Genomic DNA, 21,710 nt, shown 5'->3' with positions numbered 1-21,710 from the left:
GAAATATAAGAAATGTGATATACGGGGTGGACTAGCATGCATTTAGTGTATGTTAAGATCTCAGGTAAGGGAATCGTCATATTTTTACTGACATACATTTAGTGTATGTTAGAATCCCGGATAAAATCAATCAATAACCACAACAATATTATAAAGGTATCTAACGTTGTAGGCCAACACCTAAAAAGCCTAGATAAAAAAAACAATTGCTATAACAATGGCCAAAGTTGCTGTCTGTTATTTTATAGGAAAAGAAGTTGACATTACATCTCTAGCAAAAGCAACAAGAGAATGATACAAAACAAAAATTGCCCCAATAAAAGGAGGACATTTACTTATTATAGAAAAGAAAATAATAATAGTTACTAAGGGATAAAAAAAATGTTCAAATCTTAAACAAGCTTATAAAGTATAAGAAGGCTTTAACATATGTTTTTATTTATATAAAAGACTAATTAAAGGAAGAAAATGTGTGATTGTAAATGTTGATGACTTATTGGATGATGGTACGATGGAAAAAGATGTGAAAACCTTCCAAATGATAATATATAATATGAAGAATGAAAACAAAAGGAAATCCTAGTCCTACTATAATATCTAAATGAATATAATGCTTTAAAGGAAGTGGGGCTAGAAATATCTTTTGTTGTAGAAATGAGCTTCCTTGGAGGAGTTACATTCATAAACATGATGTTCACTCAATATATATATATATATTTTTTTTTTTTTTTTTTTTTTTTTGAAGCCAAGCTAGGCTAATTGTCTTCTTTGAATAGTAATTTTGAAGATAGTGCTCCAAGAAATGACTCTAAAAAGATAATCATGACACATAAAAGGTCTCTTTTAATTGACATATGCTTTGTAAGGAATGATCTAAAGAGCTGGGATTTATTATGTTATTTATTTATTTTACTTCATTAATTATTTCATAAGATAATTGGTAAGAAAGAAGCAAAACACAACTGCAATAACACATGAAGCTGCAATAACAAAAAAATAAAAAAAAATTAACAGATTACAGAAGTTAATATCATAAATGGAATGAAATATTTAAATATACATACCCAATAACTCAGATTAAATATTAACACTTATTATGTGTTCTATAATAAATGTTGCAAGATTAATATTTAGAAACAATAAAAAAAATGAAATGAGAGTGATGACAATAAACTTCAAAATATTTCTATGAAAACAAACACCACCAAATAATTTAAAATATTAATATGCACTTAGGCATGCAAAATGAACAATGTTTTTTCAAGTTGAGAGCCGTTCCCAAGATCGAAACATCAATCCTCCTGACATCGCAAAACTAGTGCAGTCTAGAAGGATAACAAAAAATCGCAAATTACTTGTGCGCAATTACAAATATCATCTTGCATAAGTTCGAGGAGGGACACATTAATTCAAGCTTTTCTCTCATAGAAGTCGATGTGGGGGAAGAACCAGGCGTCTTAATGGCATGGTTCATCATCTCTCATGCACTAAGCTTGTCCATCTCCCTCCTGAGTGCGTTGGCCCTCACCAAGCTCCCAATGGTATTCACAGCTAACTTCAAATCCTCCAAGGGGTTCCCAGGCACTACCCTCTTGTACAAATAGCTATCAAATGTCATCTTTTGCACGTACTCATCTGCGCACATCTCCACAAAAGCTTCTCTTGCTGGGTTTGATCTATAGAAAACTTTCTGCAACACATCCAACACCTTGTATGTAGGCCAGTATGTCTTGTCCCATTTCTCCAGATATTTCCTCAAGTCACTTTCATCCACCATCCTCTTGCCATTTTCAGAACCCTCAACTATTGCCTCAGCGCACATTCTACCACTTTTGGCTGCGAAATAGATACCCTCACCGGAGCATTTGGTTACATACCCAGCTGCATCACCCACTAACGCTACCCTCCCTGATAATCTGCGAGGCCGGGGGTGTTCTGGTATTGGGTGTGCTTCCACTCGTATAATCTTACCACCAAGGATCTTGTCCCTGGCTCTGTTTCTTGTGGCTAGTTGAAATTTTTTTATGTCACCTTTGTGTGTCACCGTGCCAGTTCCAACAGCAACATGGTCACATTTGGGGAAGACCCACCCGTAGAAATCTGGTGATACATCATCACCAACATACATCTCAGCTAAATTCTCATAGTACACCATTTTATCACTGGGGATTTTTATTCTCTCCTGTAAATATGAGGTGGGGAAAGATTAAGAAGAATTCAGGAGCATTAACAGAGGAGGATTCATCAGTTCAATACAATAATGTTTGAGCAAAATCCAACTGTGGAAGCATAAAAAATGCCCTGTATGCCAGAAGCTTATGTAAACATTTTATCTAAAATGTTTATTTACAGAAACAGTTGAGAGAATATAGTATCAGGGCTATAATAATAATAATAATAATAAGATTAGCTAGATGGCAAACGAGCACCAAAATTTCAGCTGCATGACTACGGTATTCATTGCAGCTATGATTTTATATATATATTCGTCAATCCACTGATGAAATTCAATATTGTACCATATTATTGTGAGATCGAAGGACTCTCCAATGCAGTTGATCAACAGACAAAAACAAGAGCAACAAGAACAATGATGATACCTCATGTAATTTATATAAACTCAATTTACTTTATGCTATTAATTAACCCAAAATGTTATAATTGAAGTTATTAAATGAAATTTCAATATATAATTTATATAAATTTTTACTGTAGGAATGTGAAATCAACATCTTCCACATTTGGATAAAAGTTTTAAGCAACGCCTTCAAGGCAATTCACAACTGAACAGAACGTAAATGATCTCATTAAAGCAGTGTGTGAAGGAAGATGTTACCAAAAGCATATAAATTTAAAGTAGAAATATAAAGCAATTAATGAGAAATATTTAACATTAGCAATTAACTATACCTGAAAAGCAATAGCGTAGTCATAATCACCAGCATCAATGGACTTGGCGACACGCGAATTTGCCCCATCAGCTCCAATAACCACATCAACCTCCAAAGTTTTCCTCTCTCCAGTTCCACCTTTCTTCCCATCATACTCAGTATAATGCAAGACATAGGGTGAATTAATATTTTCACTACCTTTTTTAGGAATGTCCATTTTCAAGAACAAACCATTTATCACTTTAGCCCCATTCGTTGATGCTCTTTCTCTCATGTAAGCATCAAGCACCTCACGCCTCACCATGCCAATGTACTCGTGAGGCTTCAAAGTTCGCCCAATATCAACGGCCACATTAGAAGGAGAGATCATCTTCATCTTGGTCACTCTCCGATCTATAATGTCCAGTGGGAGGTCGAACTCACCCACCATGCACAAAGGGATGGCACCACCGCATGGCTTGCAGTTGTCCAGCTTTCGTTCGATGAGGTATGTTTCAATGCCTCCTTTGGCTAATGTCTCTGCAGCGGAACCACCGGCAGGACCGCCGCCGATGACGGCTACTCGGAGGTTGCGGTTTTGGAGCTTCGGACTAGACTTGCTGGCTGTGATTCGAAAGCGGCGGTGTGAGAAAGAGGATATGGGGTTTGCGTGGGAATGGAGTACTTTGGGATGTTCCTGGGAGGAGTGCCGGAGTCCGGTGAAGGATTTGAAGACAATGGAAGAAGCCATTTTGTTACGGTTGGGTTTGAGTGTGTCTTTGAGCCTTTTAAAATATATTGTTCATCTTTTCTGATGACTTCAGCATTGGTACGAACTTGGATTTTCTTAGTAATTCTTGCAGGAGTACCAAGATTTCTGGTGGATAAGGTTTTGGATATGAGGAGACGCTGGCCGTTGGATTAACAAAGTGAATGGTATAGATTGGATATGGATATTGCTTTTGGATTTCGGGGGATGTTCTTAATAATTTAATTTTATTATTATTAAAAAAATAACAAACCCATCAGCCTTTCAATGTAAAACAAGACTGAGTGCAACGTGGATTATTACAATGCACCAATAACTTTGCCCAACATATTTGTATGAAAAAGGCTGAGTTTTGAGAGAGAGAGAAAAAGTCTTTTCACGGGTTAAAATGATATTATCAATTTATTTGGAGTAAATTAATTTTTTTTATATTTTTATTGAATAATTAAATTATTAATTTATCTTTTAAAAACAAAAAATACAACCTGTGTTTTTTAACTTTTTTGTTATTGTAATTTTGTTTTTCTTTTATTTGGGTCAGGGTCTTTCATCACTTTCTTTCTTTTTTTTTTTTTTTTTTTTTTTGCAATTGTTGGCTAGAGTTAGAGATGGTTGGATTTTTTAATATATATAAAATATATTTGAAAAGAAAAGATTGTTGGCATGCGCACTGCAAGTACTAATAAGTGAGAAAATCTCTTGTTTTTTGAATGGCGTGTGTAACTCCTTCCACGATTAAACATCACCTTTAATAGTGATGTTAATTGTTAAAAACAGCAAATCAAGAGCTTTTTAATGGTGGAGAACATGATAATGGATGACTTTGATAGATTTTTTTCTTCTTTTTTTCCTTTTCTCTCTCATCTTTTAGACAAATTACATAAGTTCCCTTTCATTTGTTTTGTTTATATAATGTGGTCCCCATTTTTTTTATTTGCATCTATATTTTTTTTCAAAATCTTTTATAGGTTAATTTTTTTCTTTCAATTTCATCCATATCATTTGATTTCATTTAGTTTTCATTTCAAATTTTGTCTTTATTCGTTTTATTTTTATTTATTTTGTTTTTTATTTTTTTTTATCTTCTATAGGTTTTTTTTTCAATTTAATTTTATTCAATTTTATTTTCAAGTTTAGTCCTCATTTTTTTAGTAGCTATTTATTTTATTTTTAGCATTTTTCTAATTCTAATTTGTTTTCAATTTCATCCCTTAACATTATGGATTGTAATTTAATCTAAACCCAATAGATGCCGCCCCGACCCACCCGGATTGGTTGGTGTTTTTTGGATGGTTGTCTTGCCTAATGAGTAATGAATAGTGTAAACCCTGAGAATAAACGTTTACATAAATTTAAAATAATATAGATGAAAGAAAGAAAATGAGATAATTAATGTACAAATTAAATAAATTGGGGATTGAAAAATTTTATGGTATGAATTTCTTGAGTTTTATATATATATATATATATATATATATATATATATATAAATTCAAATGTTGAGGAATGAAATTATAAAAGATAAAAAGGGGTGTAATAATAAAAGAAAGAAAGAAAGGGGTAAAAAATAAAACACTTAAGTAAGTGGGGTCAAATGTAAAATTAAAAAAAAATGAGAGTATAAATACCCATTTTTCTTATCCTTAAGACAATAAAAGGGAGAAGAGAAATTTGATTTTTCCACCAAAAATTAAGAGAAAAACACCAAAATTTGGTAAGTTTACACAAGGCTTGGATCAATTAGTAAGGAAAGCATCATTACAGGCAAGGAAATTGGCAAGAAACAAGTGAAGAAAATTATGGGGAGAGAGTGAGGGCCAGCTACTCTGCAAAAAGGGAGTTGTTGGAATTTTTCAACTAGTTAAAGATTGAAGTCTAATTTATCATTAGGTAACGAGCCCTAAACTTGATTATGTAAGCCAATTTGAATTCAATTAGGAATTGGTGTATTAATCTTGAATTTGAGTTAAGGTTCTTGAGTAGAAATTTGAAAAAAATATAGAATCATGTGGAATTGAATTAATTAAAGTATTGAAGATTGTCTTGAATGTTAAATTATATAAAGATACCAAAGAAAAAAATTCAATGGTTAAAGAAGCAAAGGTGCTAGGGGGTGAATTGGAAGAGAAGAATTTATGATCTTCTTTCTAAATTGCTTGTCATGTGTTACTTATAATGTGAAAAAATGCTTGTTTTGGAGTGGAAAATGAGGATATTTGAGGGTTCATTTAAAATATTGACGAAACTGGGCAGATTCATCTTCCTAACTTTCATAGGGGATTCAAGCCTAAAAATAATAGAATTTAAAAAATGTTATTTCATAGATGTTATAGCCAAGATGTTAGCTTTCCGACAAGATTGACCCTGCCTAATTTAGAGTCCTAGAACTCCAGATATAGATAAAACTTTGAGGAGAGATTGAGGTGTCATCTCTATTAGCAATTTCGACAAGTTGCTAAAACAAGTTATTTAGATGCGTTAGGGGTAGAATTGGGCTTCTTTCCCTTAAAAAAATATACAGTTATGGGTTTTAATGTTCAAAGAAAATAAACTATGTTCAGAAAACAAGATTTGTAATGTTAGTTATGATTAATTTTTTTTTTAAAAAAAAACAATGATCTTAAGAGATGTAATGGAAAACACAAATGTGAAGGAAGAAATTGTTGAAGGGAAGTCAATGTTTTCTGATTTTATTTTTGTTAAAAAAAATATATTTTGAATATGAAATAACATGGTATATCTATGAATATAGGAGGGATAACAGGAGCTACACAATAACAGCAAGGGAGCACAAGCTAAATTTCTACAACAAGTAGGATTTACTAACATTCGACATGATCATCCCGAAATATAAGAGATATTGAATTTGGTTAATTATTCCAAGTTAATAATAGTTAATGATATTGATTGGCTACATCAAAATTGACATTTCCATGATCACATGCATGATTAAGTATTAATCAATTTCTTAAAATTAAAAATGCAATCACATACCTTGCCTTCCTAGAAGTGTACATCAATATGGTAGAGAGAAGTGAAGAGGATCTTCAAACGAACCTCCATATATAGCCTAAGGAGGTGCCATCTCCACTTCTCTATCACTAGTGGCTTTCTAGCTTCCCATGCTACAAGAACTACAGTACAACCATCCAATCAATTATAAAAAAGAAAAAAGAAAAATCAAAATACATAAACATATCAAGTCATAGATCAAAAAAATTGTATAAATTATAAAGGCCAAATTACAGATAAATTAATCAAATTCATAATCCGGTTTTCTTGTAATTTTTCTAGAATATGCCAAAGCTTTATAAAAAGTAAATGAATTGGAATGAAATAGCAATGAAAAAAGAAGTAGCAGGAACCGATTCTCTAAGAAAACTAAACGATGCAAAAATAATAATTAGCATTACGATTTAAAGAAAAAGGAAATGGAGGAATGTATCTCAGACCCTCTTATGGACAAGAATGAGTTGGGTGCTTCCACCTCCTCTCTTGTCCCTGGGCATGTCACATGTGGGGGTGAGGCGTATGGTTAGGTCATGCCACACATGTGATAGCTATAGCAACACTTTTGAAAATTATTGCCCAGAAATTATACCTATATATATGTTAGTGTTTATGTTCGGTCATTTCGTTACACGCGGTGGTGTTTATTTTGTTTATGAAAACATATTTATTTTTAATATATGCTTTATTTATCTTTGATATTTATCAAATATTTGATTAAGAAATCTAGAGTAAAGATAAAGTTCTTGGACAAAAATGCTTTGTAAAATAAATTATAAATTTGTTATAATTATAATAATCCTATTGCATTTAAGCATTGTTTCTAAATATTCTTGGTCAATGCTCTATTACGATTAAATATTAATTAGAGTTGTTAAGACTGATTTATATTATGTTCTTTTCACCGTGAAAAGAAGCAATTATACTCTTAAATTAAGGTGTGAGGGATATATATAATTAACATGTAAGTGTTTGTCAAATGAAATGTACACTAAATTTACCCGCATGATAATTCTATATAGAGATATCACCGATGTCTATGAAAAAGATTCACGTGACGGTTCTGTAAATGATTCTTAGATACAGAATCATTAAGTTATCTTATATAGCGAATGTTATGCTTCGATCCTAGTACATGACGTTCTAATCAAGAGAAACAAATGAGCAGATAATGAACATAATAAAAACTATATGAAGGTATTTGAGTAACCAATAGAGAATTCATCACTTTACATGAATTAAGAAAAATTATTCCATATGTTTTAAACTAATATTGATTGTAAATTTTTGCATATGTGAAATGAGATTTGAAAAAAAAAAGAGTTTAAATCTTATTCAAAAAATTCATGAATATGGTGTAGAGAACAAATATGATTAGACATAGTATACACAATTCATGTTATAATATCTAAATCAAAACATCGTTGATAAAAAATAATAATTATAGTGAGAAACTGGTTACTAAAAGACTTAAGTCAAACCACTTATGACTTTTTTAATCATTAAGGGATCATGATAGGCTGCTTTATATTATACTTGATCTTTAAATATAAATAAATTAATTTTTTAATTAATACTAAATTAATTTATTTAACTCTATTTTATTTTGGGTTGTGATTTATATTTGAACTAAATTATTAGAGAATCTAATAAGCTACATATATAAGAACTATTAATTAAAAATTAAAATAAAATAATTAATAAATATGATTTGATTATAAATATATTTTAGAAATCACAAAGACTCTCTTCCTATAAATATGCAAAATATATGCTTTTTTTTTTGGCATGATTTGACACTAAGACAAATTGCTCTATGTATTGGAAAAGTATCGATTAACATAAAACAAAAAAAAACTAAAAAATACACCAAAAAAATATAGAATGGATAGTATATTATTTTATATATTATGTTTTACCTTTTTTCTCTCACCTTATTTTCTTACATCGATCTTATATTACACAAATATTCTAGATTGCTCACCATATCATCATTTCTAACTTAGTATATCTTTAATTAAATAAATAACAATGTACCTTGTATAATTTCGAACATAAATTAAAAAAATAATTGAAATTTCATATGAGAAGATGTATTTCCCTATCTTTATGTGTTCTTTTAACATTAAAAAAATCAAAAGAACATATATAAAAAAGAAATAAAACAAAAGAACTAGAAGAATATTTTCTTATAATATACCCTCTAATTAAAAAATGTTGCTTTCTTTTGTATTTTTTCCAGTATGTTTTCCTATTTTCCCCTTTCAATAAACAATTACTTATTAAACAGTCTTTATTGTATATTTACATTAATTGTTTTTCATTTATTGGGTATAAATACATCCATATTGTATTATTAAAAGATATATAATTATTAATATCACTTTTTATTCAAATAAATGATAAATAATAATTTATTATTGTTGCTGTTGTTTTTATTTATTATATTTAGTTGTCCTAGTCATTGTGTTTATAAACTTTTCATTTAATTCTGTTTCCACGAAGAAACAAGTGGAAAGAAAAGGTATGAAGATAGAGGAAACAAAATTTAGAGAAATTTATAATTTGTTTTAGTAATCTTCCTTTATAAAAAAAATAAAATATATTGGAAAAAAGGTATTTATTAAAAAAAAAAAAAAAAACCAGCGTAAACACGTTAGGCTTGGTAGAAGGTGTGCATGGGCTACAGTACATCAGGCCCGACCTTGAAGAAAATTTAATAAAAAAAAAAAAAGAAGCTCTCGAACGATAAAAATCATCGTCCATAATCTAGCGGTGTTGTTGAATTTCGAAGACCTTTTACTTTGGTTTATTTTTCTCCAAAAACACACCTACACGCTCACCAAGGCGTGTAGGTGTAGGTGTCGGTGTAGGTGTGGTGTGTTTTTTAAACCTAAAAATAAATTCTCAACAACTATATATTCGATAAATAATTTTAATTCCTTTCTTCTGCAACTAAAACTTCAAATACACACGTTTTCTAGTTTCGATAAAAAAATGTTGAATTTATATATCTATGAATTTACTTTGATGAAGCAAGCTTCGTAAAAGGAAAAATAAAAATTTACCTTGATGAAGATTTTTCATTTAATGATGTTTTTGGAAAGGATCAAAGGTGCTTAAAATATAATAATAGTTGTTTTTTAAAGTGTTTTTTATTATAAAATATATTAAAATAATTTTTTTTTATTTTTTAAAAATTATTTTTGATATAATATATTAAAATAATATGAAAATATATAAAAAAATTAAAAAAAATTAAAATTTTTTAAAAATATTTTAATGCCAAACACTAGCTGTGTCTTTCTGGCCAGAAAAAGAAAAGTACTCCCCTGCCCTTTTGTTTTTGACGAAGGACAATATAGTAATTGACCAATCAGAGAGGCATTTTGAGGGCTTCAAGACACATAACATGGGTATCCAGAAGCCACCGTTAATTAAAGTACACGTGTCATATAATAAGAGAGAGAGAGAGAGAGAGGGCCAACTTTTGATGGCGCTGTGAGTTGTAACAAACCAGAACTCGAAGGAGTACGTGGTCGTTGTAGTAGGTTTGGGTCAGTGTAACAATTTGTTCATCAAACAATATCTACCCTCTGACTCACAAGTTATCCACAGTAGTTACAACGCCTTGCACAAAATCTTTAGCATCTCACTCTGGCATTTGTTTAAATCAAATCCTGCATGGTGATATTTCAAATCATCATAATCTGAAGAACCGGGAAAAACACCAGTAGTTACTCTCTGAAGAAATGAAGTTCGACGTTGCCTTAGCGATATGGGTGGTGGTGGCTGTCCTCGGAGTTACGATTGATGGCGGTGAATGCAAGATTGTGCAGTTCATTTTCGGAGATTCACTCTCGGATGTCGGCAACAACATGTACCTGAGCAGGAGTCTTGCTCAGGCGAGCTTGCCATGGTATGGTATAGATTTTGGCAATGGACTGCCTAACGGCAGGTTCACCAATGGGCGGACGGTTGCTGATATAATAGGTAACGTCGAAAGAGCTCACCATGCATGCATGCCAACTATATACTTTATTTAGCAGCATGCCGGCGCGCAATGCAGCTATATATTATTAGAATTTGTTGATTTTGATCGAATTAAGCTAGAAAGAAGTGTTTTCTTTCACTTTTTACTCATAATATATAGTTCCCTGATAATATAATTCGTTTATATATATATGGCAGGTGACAATACTGGGCTACCGAGACCACCTGCTTTTCTAAGCCCATCTTTAACCGAAGATTTGATCCTGGAAAATGGTGTAAACTATGCATCTGGAGGTGGTGGCATTTTGAATGAAACTGGTGGCTACTTTGTAAGTTAATCAATTACTAGGAGTGTATATATATATGTTTACACACACGCGCGCGCGCTAGCCCTAATTAAGACCTGCAGATATTTAAATCCATATAACTTGATTTTGACAGATTCAGAGACTTTCTCTCAATAAGCAAATTGAGTTGTTTCAAGGAACGCAGCAGATGATAATAAGCAAAATTGGGAAAGAAAAATCAGATGAGTTTTTCAAAGAATCCCAATATGTGGTTGCATTAGGAAGCAATGACTTCATCAACAATTATTTGATGCCAGTTTACAGCGATTCATGGAAGTACAATGACCAGTCTTTCATTGATTATTTAATGGAAACTCTTGAAGGGCAGCTAAGAGTAAGTTGAGTGCTCCAAACGTGTTTGATTTGAATTTTAAAAATCAGAGAGAATACTTGTGAAAACTAAGAAGATATATCCTCATCTGTCTTTCAGTTTCAAAGGGTTACGTTAATGTTGTTAATCCTGTACAGAAATTGCATAGCTTCGGAGCACGGAAGCTGATGGTTTTCGGGCTGGGACCGATGGGCTGCATCCCTCTCCAAAGGGTCCTGAGCACAACCGGAAATTGTCAAGAGAAAACAAACAAACTAGCGATTGCTTTCAACACAGCTGCAAGCAAGTTATTAGATAATCTGTCCACCAAACTTGTAAACGCTAGCTTCAAATTTGGAGAAGCTTATGATGTTGTCAACGATGTCATCAGCAATCCAAACAAATACGGTGCGTGTGCTTCCTCCCTTTCTCTCTAGCTCATCTCAATTTTACTCTGCCGGTCGTAGCAGGCAGCTATCTGAATTATCTTTATGATGCATGCTACTCTGAAGTTGTTCGCTATTCTTTTCTAAGAACCAATCCTGACGAGTCTAACGAAGATTCGTTATTTTGGATAATTAATCCAACGAAGAATTTAGAGAGATAATTAAATCGGTAAAATGTATAATAAACTACTCAGTCTTTTCGTAGAAAAATACCACAGAGGCTATCCTCAACATGCTGTAGCAATTTCCAAATTGATACTCATTTGAAAGTTCTTTAATTTTGGTCGTTATTTCTTTATAAAATAAAGTTTAATTCTTTGTAATGAGTTTCTTTAGCAACTAGATTCTTAATCATGTGCTAATTTAGTATAATGTTTTAGTATAATTAATGCATGTAATATAATGACAATCAAAAACGTCGTCCATGACATTGCGATTCTCTTTAAAATTACTCATCTAAACATATAAATTGTAAATGCAATGAACTATATATTAGTATAAACGGGTTGGCTGCTTTTATTTATGCATTTTATATAAAGAAACCTATTAGTTTTTGAGTTATATAATAGATGATAATCTTGTTATGTTACACTAAAACTAAATAAATGGTTTCGGCAAATTTAAACCTAGTTCATCAATTGTCTTGAAATTAAGCTGGCAGCCATTGCAGCAACGAAGCTTCAAAGACAAAACAGTGAGGAAATTAGAAAAAAGTAGCTTCGGACGTTTTCCTTCCTTCATTTTTACATGACAAGTTCTGGGTTTCATGTTTGTAGGATTTGACAATGCGGACTCGCCATGCTGCTCCTTTGGGCAAATACGACCTGCCCTTACATGTCTTCCGGCATCAACGCTGTGCGAGGATAGAAGCAAGTACGTGTTTTGGGACGAATACCATCCATCGGACAGCGCCAATGAGCTGATTGCAAATGAACTTATCAAGAAATTCGGATTTGGTCGTGTCAACGCCACGAATGCTCCACCAGCCTCAGCAGCACCATCGCCTGTTACTGCCTCGTCACCTGCTATTGCCCCGTCGCCTGTGGGATAAAATATCACTGTGTTTTCTTTTTCTTTTTAATTTATCTTATTATTGCTGCGAATTTCTCGTACATTCAATAATTATTAATAAGATTGAATGATTGTTTGGTACTTTAATATGAGATGTTTTTTAATAGTTTTTTTTATTTAAAAATATATTAAAATAATTTGTTTTAATTTTTTTTATTTTAAATTTTAATCCATTAAAATAATAAAAAAAACTAAAAAAATATAAATTTAATAAATAAAATAAAAAATCTTGATATATATATATATATATATATATATATATATCCAATTTATTTTATTTGAAAATTAAGCTTTGTATTTTTTTTTCCTTGAGGTTATCCTGATCTCACGATCTTGATCGTGCATTTAACATGTTAATTTAATTTTTTTTTATTTTTTTATATTAACATTTATTTTTAATTTCATCTTTAAGTAAGTTGAATTTATATATATTTTTACTTGAGTTTTAATTTTTTTAAAATACACTATCAACACTACACTGGAATATTTTTTAAAAAATTAAAAAGAAAAACCCTACCTGTGTCAATATCCTAGGCTACCAATCTAGTTGCAAAATAAAACACATGGCATTTTTTTACCATTCAAGCTTACATTTTGTCGTTTTAAAAATATTTTAACCAAACACTTGAGTTTTGGGCCTTTTCAATTTAAAGCCAGAAATATTGAAGCATTTATAGTTTGCCTGATCGCTAACATAAAAAAATTCAACGGGCATCCTAACAGAAACATGAAAATGTATTGGTTTCGTTGAATCTCATAATTTCTGCATTCTTCACGAGTTTGAATTGATAGTCATCATTTCTGGATCAAACATTGGATTCAACAATTCATTTCAGAATCGACCTTTCTCAAAAAATATTACTTTTCCTCCTCCTCTGTCTCTCTCTCTCTCTCTCTCTCTCACACACACACACACATCAAAAGCTCGAGCCACGACAAATCCTACCAGTACCTCCACCCACGACGGAAAGCTAATGTTTAGTTTCGAAGAAATGCCACAGTGGCAACACGTGATCCCTCTGATCCACCAAACATAAAGGTCGGATATGTTCGCACATGATCCAGGTATTGAAATGACGAATCCCTGGATGCTTCCTGGTTCTTCATGGACTCTGGTTCCTGATATATATCATCATTCCTTCTTTGCTTGAAATTTTCCACTTCTTGCACCAATTCATCTTTTGTATTGTTACACGATGTAATCACCTGCAATTATGGACCACGGTAAGAAAAACGATGGGCACATTATTTAGCACGTTGAAGGTTTAGAAACCAATGACAGCCTCGTCACAGTCTGAGAGAATGATGTAGTAAAACGAAGATTTGGCATTTGAATGCAAAATGCAACCGGAGCCTTTAGCACAAAATTTAGGGATTTTCGATTGACTAGCACGCTTATTGACTACAAAGAAGAAAGCAAGGATAAATTAGCTTCAATATGGACGCTAACCAGGATTCCACCAGATGCAACCAACTTTGAAACTGATTCCCAGTACATGATCCTGAAATTGAAAAAAAAAAAGGTTCGTTTGAAATTTTCTACTATTTAACAAGCGAGTGAACTGGAATCTCAAAGCTAAAATCACAAATTTGATTGCAATCAGGGTACTTCTATCGATTACCGTTTGATAGAGCCATCAGGATGCAATCCAATGGCATCTAAAGTCCCTTTATCGAGGACCAGCTGAAACTGTCTGCCTAACTTTGTCTCAAGAACATCATCAACCTAAGACCAAAAAATGACAGGATATATATATTTGAACAGAAGGTAATACATATACATGACCAAGTACAATTAAAATATTTATGCAGCTAAGATACTAGCTCTCCAAGAACTTCAGGAGTAGCTTAATTCCAGCTTGAAAGGTCGTGACCAGTTTTCTCAAGAGGTGTAAGATGCATGACAATTCAAAAAGGAAATAAAAACGAGAGTTAAATAGATTAATGCCATGTTATCAAATATTAAATGTTCATTTAACAGTTTGAAAAATATTACAGAATCTTATTTGTATCCAAAATGCCCTCCCTATTTTTAAAATCACCCCCTTAATTAATAGTGAGGGCATTTAGGTTGGAAAAAGGGTTCCTGTGATATCCTTTAATTTTTGGTTGGTCAATTTAATGTCATGACACCTCAAGAGTGTAATTGTGTAATATACCTAAAAGAGAAGCCTACAGATGGATTGCTCAGATTTTTGGGTGGTCTCTATAATATCATGACACCCCAATAGAGTAATTGTAATATACTTGGAAGAGAAATGGCTTCCATGAAATAATTTTTATACAGTCTCAAGTTCTTGTATCCAAGTTCATGGATTGCTCACTTCCATGTTATCAATCTCAAGTTCATTTAATTATTAAGATAAAATTATCCCATATCAACATCCTGCTAAACGACAACAAAGAAGATCAATTTCATGGAGAAGACAGTCACAAGCTTGTAAAAGCCTAGTGCATTAACAAGTCGATAGGAAAAACACAATGACGGAATTGAAATGAAAAAAACAAAATTTCACAAGAATACAAACACAATCAGCTATAATTTCATAATAATATTAAAGTTATGACACACCAGAAGGTTGATGTTTGAAAACCCATCACGATCAGCAAGCCTCCGCGCCAGTTTAATGGCCCCTTCACTGTAATCAACTCCAGTTAAATCAGAAAACCTGGAAAACATGAGTAGAACCATTCATTATTCTAACAGAATATAATAATTGCGAACAAAATTTTAGCTCTATTAATGAAAAGAGTTTGTATGTGTCACAACTCACGAAAAGAGGTAGAATGAACTTGGATATTTATGAACAAAAATGTATTAAAAGGCATTTTGTTCAAATTTGCTTCTTTCCTTCTCTGTACACCTCTTTTCAGGGAAAGAAGAAGAAGAAGCAAATATTTACTTTACTTACATCACAAAGATCCATGGACTTTCCTGTGCGGCCTTCAGCAATTGAGAAATTCTAAAAGATATAAAATCACTGTCTAAGGTGCTAGCAAGAACACAAATGTGTACGTGCATGTTCTAGTAAAAACTAATTATTTTACCGATGTTCGTGAGTTAAATATTTTTTTTTTATTAAAAAATTGTATACACAAGCTTTTTCTAAGCATTTTTGTAGTTAAAAAAAAATTATAAGTTAAAATAAAAAAATTCATGCTTATATATAATTAAATAAATCAAGAATTGGATGTGGTAGCGGATAAAATTAAAAAACAAATCATAAACAATAGCTAAAAATAAAACTTGAAAAATCAATAGATAAATATAAATTAAGATATTTAATCTTGCAAAACAGAAAATTCACCTGGTTGTGCTTGCTAAATTTTTTTATTAAAATAAATTTTTTATTCAATCAAAAAAAATATAAATAGACACATTAAATTGATTCAGTAAAATAAAAAGAAAAAAAATACTATGAAAGGCTGCATATATTGTATATACTATCTAAAAATAAATATGATTTATTTTTAAAAATAAAATTCTTCTACACAAAAGATTAAGAAAAATTATAAATGAATCAGAAAATCTTCTTCAAAAATTAAATACGTACGAAATAACTAAAAAATAATTGTCATTTAAAATAGATTATATAAACAAAATAAAAATGAGAAGGGTATTAATTTAAATATAAATAAGAAAAATAATTAAAAAAAATATAAAAAAGCTTTAATTTTAAAAAAATATATATTTTTTAAAAAGAAAGGCTAAGCGCCACTAGCTCACCTAGCCCAATTCATAAGGGCCCGTACGCTTGGGCTCTTAGTTTTTTTAATTGTAGCTTGGATGGATAACATGCTGTCTACCTCAAATTTCTTTGAAAAAAAATAAATCAAACAAAATTTAATTTGTTTTTACCCAAATTACAACCACTACAGCAACTTGAAAATTAGGGCTACAGTTTTTTTTGCCCAAAAACCTGTTTTTCAACTTATTTTTTTTACCCAAAACAACTATAATACACCTTAAAAACCTTAATAAACATATCCATAACTTCAAAAAACTATCATAAAACTCGAAATCAACACAAAACACAAAATATTCTTGAGTTCAGATATGTTTCTTAAGTACTTTTAGGGTTAAAAAAAAAACATATAATATGAACTAGCATCATCAAATAGAACCATTTAATACAAAAATCTATTGTTTTAGTGGTCAAAATCAGTTCCAACAACATCTTTCTCTTTTCACCGTTGAAATCTTACAACCTCTCTCTCTCGTCTCCCAAATCAGAAACTAAAAAATAAAAAAAAATAAACTTTTATACCAGAATTGAATTGAAAAAATAAAGCGACCAAATATATATAATTTTTAAAGTACAAGGACTAAATTAAATTTTTTGTGTGAACTTTAAGTCAACACTCATTTGTAGCATCTTTTCTATTTTGATCTCTTATCTTTTAATTGTGTTCTTAGTCAATAAATTTGATTTAATTGCACTTGAATTTGGTCCAAAAAAGATGCAATTACAAAAAAAAATAAAATTAAGGACCAAATTGAAAAAAAAAATTATGAATAAAAGATCCACACTAAAATGTGAAAGGATGAACAGTTGTGTGTGTACAGTAAAAAAAAAAAACTCATACCCTTTACTGTTATATATAATGATAGAAGGCGAGAACACTAAAATACATTTTTGTGAAGGCTGTACATGTACTTCCTCTTCTCTGGTGGATCCATGTACACATACCAAGATTCACTTACATTAGCCACCTTAACCATCTCTGATGAACGCATTGTTAGCTATAGCTTTACGAATATTTTACATTATAAAAGAACTTTCCAAATCCTATATTATTCTCCGCAGGGCATGAATCAAGTCTTCACACAAAAGAGGAAAAGGTACTGTTTTTGTATGGCCGTTTTAAATTATTTAGGGCAATTTAGTATATAATACCAGAGCTAGCAAAATCTCAAAGCGTACCCCTGCTTAGCGAGTTCGTGAAGGAGTAAGCCGTTGCCAGTCCCGATGTCAAGTACACTCCAGCTGGACAAATATTTATCACTCTCTCCAACAGTTTCAGACTTGATATCATCAACATGACTTGGGTTATGACCATGAGAAATTTCAAAGCATAGGCTTTTCGTCCAAGAAGCAACAACATCCACGACATCAGTTCCAAACCTAATGAGAAAGAAGAAAAAAGCAATCAAATGAGGTCCAAATAGCATAGACATATAGATCAATATTAGCGAAAGAGATAATTAATCATTCACATGTTGCAGAACTCATCTTTAAATCGACTTCTGTTTGTTTTTTTTTTCCGAATTAAATTCAGCATGTACATACTAGCACAAATCTACCTTGGAATATTAACCTTGACAGTTATATATTGTAATGAATGGCATCTAAAAAGAATCAAAAGTTTATTGTAGCTGCATCATGAATAATTCAATCCAATCAGAAACAGGTGAAACCAAACTAACTATGCAATGGAAGACTAGCTTTCTTTTGAAAGCTATTAAAAAGAAAGCTGACCTCCAATGATTTCCCTATTTTCCTTGGAAAGCAGTATTGTGGAGAATGTTGGCCATCGACAATGTCCAAAAACTAAATCTAAATCTCCATAACAGAGCAACAGAATCGCTGGGATCAATTTGGCGTTCTGCTTGGCGAAAACTGTGACAGCATCCATTCTCAGAGGTAGTAATCTGTTCGGCATTAGCTTAAGGACAGGTGCGGACTTGGGAATGCTTTTGTACAGATATTGGGGAAAGTGCTTTAATACATTTAACTATAATAGGAGGCCTTTAGGGAGTGTAGCTATCTTTCTGTCATTGATTGCTGGATTGAAACGCTAAACCTTTGTCTTGCAAAAAAATACTTTTGCAATGTCCTTTCAGTATAGATTATAGATTGCACCATGTTGGTGCTCGTACCTACGTTTCTTTCTCCTTTTTTCCTATAGAAAAAATCCAAATAAAAAATACAAGGAAACCATAGTTTTATATAGATTTAGTATTTATACATTTTTTACAGCATCATACCCTTGATTTGGAGAGAGACTATTCTCAAAGGTGCATCAAATAGCCCTCGCATACTTATGATGAATTAACCTAGAAAAAAATTTGCATGCAGCTGGACTTCATTTAGAGAGAGCCTAACTAGGAAATCTCCGCCTATAAAAGATACACAGGATAAATTGTCTTTTCTTTCTCTTTGCAAAAAAGTACTAATTTTACCTCATCCCAACCTCATAAAAGATCCAGTTTGGGAAGCACTTTAATGGACCAACATATCCTCGAGAATCAGAATGTGCTTCTTGTTGTAAGAAAATTTGATGATAGACCACTAACTGGTCACATAAAGACATTTGAGCATTGCTGAATCAATCGTTTTCAACGACATGGCATTGCTGCAAGCAGTTGCAATTCGAGCATTATTATTTCACACTGTGTGAGGACTCACCACTTTTAGGCCACTAGCACCAGAATCATGTAACCAGATAATTTTTCCAGTGACAGACGTACAAAACAATGAATTTCCCTGAAAGAAAAAAGAAATTTCTGTGTGTGGATATTGAGCGAGAATAGCAAGGTTCTTATATGACATGGATTCCTAGTATCCACGAGAGAGTAGATGCATGGGATCTTTAGACCATGAAAAGTCATCGGTAAGAAGTTTCTATTTTGAGGGACTAATTTTCCTCTCCACAAAATAAAGCGGCCACTACAAGGAAACCTTATATTTCCATTCGGTTAGGCAACAGATATCCTATTTCATGATCATGTAAACTGAACAGCGAGAGGTGTTTCTAATAAATAGAAAATTAAAGGAATGTTTACCAAACTTCACCGGCATGACCATGTTCATGGAAGTTCGCCAACTCATCAGCATAAGCAGCATCCCAATAACTCTTTAGACCTAGCATGGAAGCCACGCCTTCAGCGTCCAGTTCATCCTTGTCCGAACTGTGTTCATGAACAATCAATGATTCAATGTACAAAGCACAATTGCATTTGCAAAGACACCACAAATCCCATGCAAAATTCAAAACAACAAAAGTGATTAAGCCAAATAAAATGGTTTCTAATTAATGCCTCATAATTTTACGTTACACTAAATAATCTTTCCATCGCATATGCATCAAAAGATAATTAATTCAGCTAATAATAATTAAAAAAAAAACAGACAGATTAAGCGAAATAAAGTGGTTTCTAAACAACAACAGCAATACTAATAGAAAAAACCTCCACGACTTCCTAATTTGATTACTTAATTTCTTTTAATTTCACTTTCAAACAATAAAAGAAAGGGAAAAAATCTGAACAAATTAAAACGCGAAAATATCGACCTGTAATCAGAAGCAGCACGACAGTTGCCTGCGGCGGAGAGAGCCTCGGCGGCATCAGCATGGCGCTGATCTTCATCGAGAATACTTCCATAATCACTCTTAATTGACCAAGAGTCCGCCGCCACAGACCTCTCGTCGTCCGACACCAGATCGCCGCCGGCACCAGCAACTCTGTTTGGGGTCAGGTTAAGATCAGCTGATTCTTCTCGTTGTGACCTAATTCCAGCCATCGATTAATAGAAATGATAAAGCGAGGGAAGGAAGTGAAATATGTTTTTCTAGAAACGATTTTTTTTTCTATCTTTTGGGGATTGGAATTGGTAAAATTTGAGGAAAGAAGTCGGCCATTTCTTTTATCATAATTCATTTATAATTGATAGGGAAAAACAAATTAATAATAAATGAAAACGTTTTAGAATCACAATGTTGGCATTCCTGCACTTCGCCTCATGAGTCATGTCCATCAAATTTTTTTATACAAAAAAAAAAAATAAACATAATTATTGTCAACATATTTTCTAGCGAAAAAAAAATAATTCTGGTTGTGAAATTAAAATTTTAAACGCACATGGATCACGGCATGTGATATTGCTCCGCAAGAGCCATTAAAAGTTCTTTTATTTATTTAAATATATATGATGATATTTTTATATATAAAAAGAATAATAATTTAAATTTCATTTATTAAGGAGTATTATTGAAATTATTTTTTAAAGTATTTTTTACTTGAAAAAAAATCAAATTAATATGTTTTTTTAGTGTATTTTTATATTTTGATGTGATAATATCAAAAATAAAAAAAAATAAAAAAAAACACTTTTAAAAAACCCTTACACCTTATTAACGTGCTTAATATCACTTACCTCTAAAAAAATAAAAATGTTATTCATTAAATAAAAATAAAAAAGTCTTGAACAATTTAAAATAAGAATAAAAAATGTATTTTTCTAATTAAAATCTCTTTATTTTATTAACATGCTTTATTTTTCTAGCAATTTTTTATCACAATATTTGTTTCTTAGACAACATCATCACCAAAACAAGTTTTGATTAAAACAATAGCATTTTAACAATGTCAAGGAAAATGTATAAAAAATACATAAAAATAATATATTATTTAAGCATTGACTTTGGGAACTCTTTGGTAGCATTATTAAAAACGGTCTAGCCTGATGGATCAACCACGGGGACCTCAACTTTGCTTGGCTTTAATTTTAAATTAAATCATGTAGAAGTTTATCTAATGTAACCTAGTCGATTTAGTAGATCCAACCAGGATCCGTTCACAACCTAGTTTGACTAAAAAAAATTTTAGATTTGTTTCTTGTTAAAAAAAAAATTATAAATATTAACATGATGATGCTTTTGGTGGACTTGAGTCTTTATGTATAACCCCGATAACTTGGTTGACTAGGCCAAACCTCAGCATGTTTTTATAAAAAGAAAAATAAAAAAAATATTAATCTAACATTTTTTATAAAAGATAATATTGGAATAATGATATATTAGATAGACTTGAGTTCAATCAAGATAGACCTGAATCAAACTGGTTTAATTTACCCAATTTGTGATCTAGATTATAACCCTTAGATTTAATTA

At 31.5% G+C, this 21,710-nt stretch overlaps 3 protein-coding genes across 3 annotated transcripts; 1 reads left to right on the top strand and 2 right to left on the bottom strand.

The window, feature by feature from the left end:
- Nucleotides 1–1,203: 1,203 nt before the first annotated feature.
- Nucleotides 1,204–3,694, bottom strand: LOC118029001 (geranylgeranyl diphosphate reductase, chloroplastic). Its single transcript, XM_035032759.2, has 2 exons — nucleotides 2,911–3,694; nucleotides 1,204–2,182 (listed from the first exon to the last, which is right to left on the bottom strand). The coding sequence occupies exons 1-2, from the start codon at nucleotides 3,619–3,621 to the stop codon at nucleotides 1,481–1,483; spliced, it is 1,413 nt and encodes a 470-aa protein (XP_034888650.1). The 5' UTR covers nucleotides 3,622–3,694; the 3' UTR covers nucleotides 1,204–1,480.
- A 6,639-nt stretch (nucleotides 3,695–10,333) lies between these two features.
- Nucleotides 10,334–12,902, top strand: LOC118029002 (GDSL esterase/lipase At1g74460). The gene is made up of 5 exons (XM_035032760.2): nucleotides 10,334–10,641; nucleotides 10,840–10,970; nucleotides 11,083–11,322; nucleotides 11,457–11,706; nucleotides 12,521–12,902. Exons 1-5 carry the CDS (start codon nucleotides 10,401–10,403, stop codon nucleotides 12,793–12,795), a joined length of 1,137 nt encoding a protein of 378 aa, XP_034888651.1. The 5' UTR covers nucleotides 10,334–10,400; the 3' UTR covers nucleotides 12,796–12,902.
- Nucleotides 12,903–13,553: 651 nt separating this feature from the next.
- Nucleotides 13,554–20,577, bottom strand: LOC118029003 (uncharacterized). The gene is made up of 7 exons (XM_035032761.2): nucleotides 20,112–20,577; nucleotides 19,603–19,728; nucleotides 17,741–17,941; nucleotides 15,388–15,484; nucleotides 14,438–14,541; nucleotides 14,266–14,317; nucleotides 13,554–14,021 (listed from the first exon to the last, which is right to left on the bottom strand). The coding sequence occupies exons 1-7, from the start codon at nucleotides 20,339–20,341 to the stop codon at nucleotides 13,794–13,796; spliced, it is 1,038 nt and encodes a 345-aa protein (XP_034888652.1). The 5' UTR covers nucleotides 20,342–20,577; the 3' UTR covers nucleotides 13,554–13,793.
- Between the last annotated feature and the right edge of the window lie 1,133 nt (nucleotides 20,578–21,710).

This window comes from Populus alba, chromosome 12 (genome assembly GCF_005239225.2).
Source record: "Populus alba chromosome 12, ASM523922v2, whole genome shotgun sequence".
NCBI lineage: Eukaryota > Viridiplantae > Streptophyta > Magnoliopsida > Malpighiales > Salicaceae > Populus > Populus alba.
The sequence above is the reverse complement of the archived record's forward strand: the minus strand, read 5'-3'. Positions and strand labels throughout refer to the sequence as shown.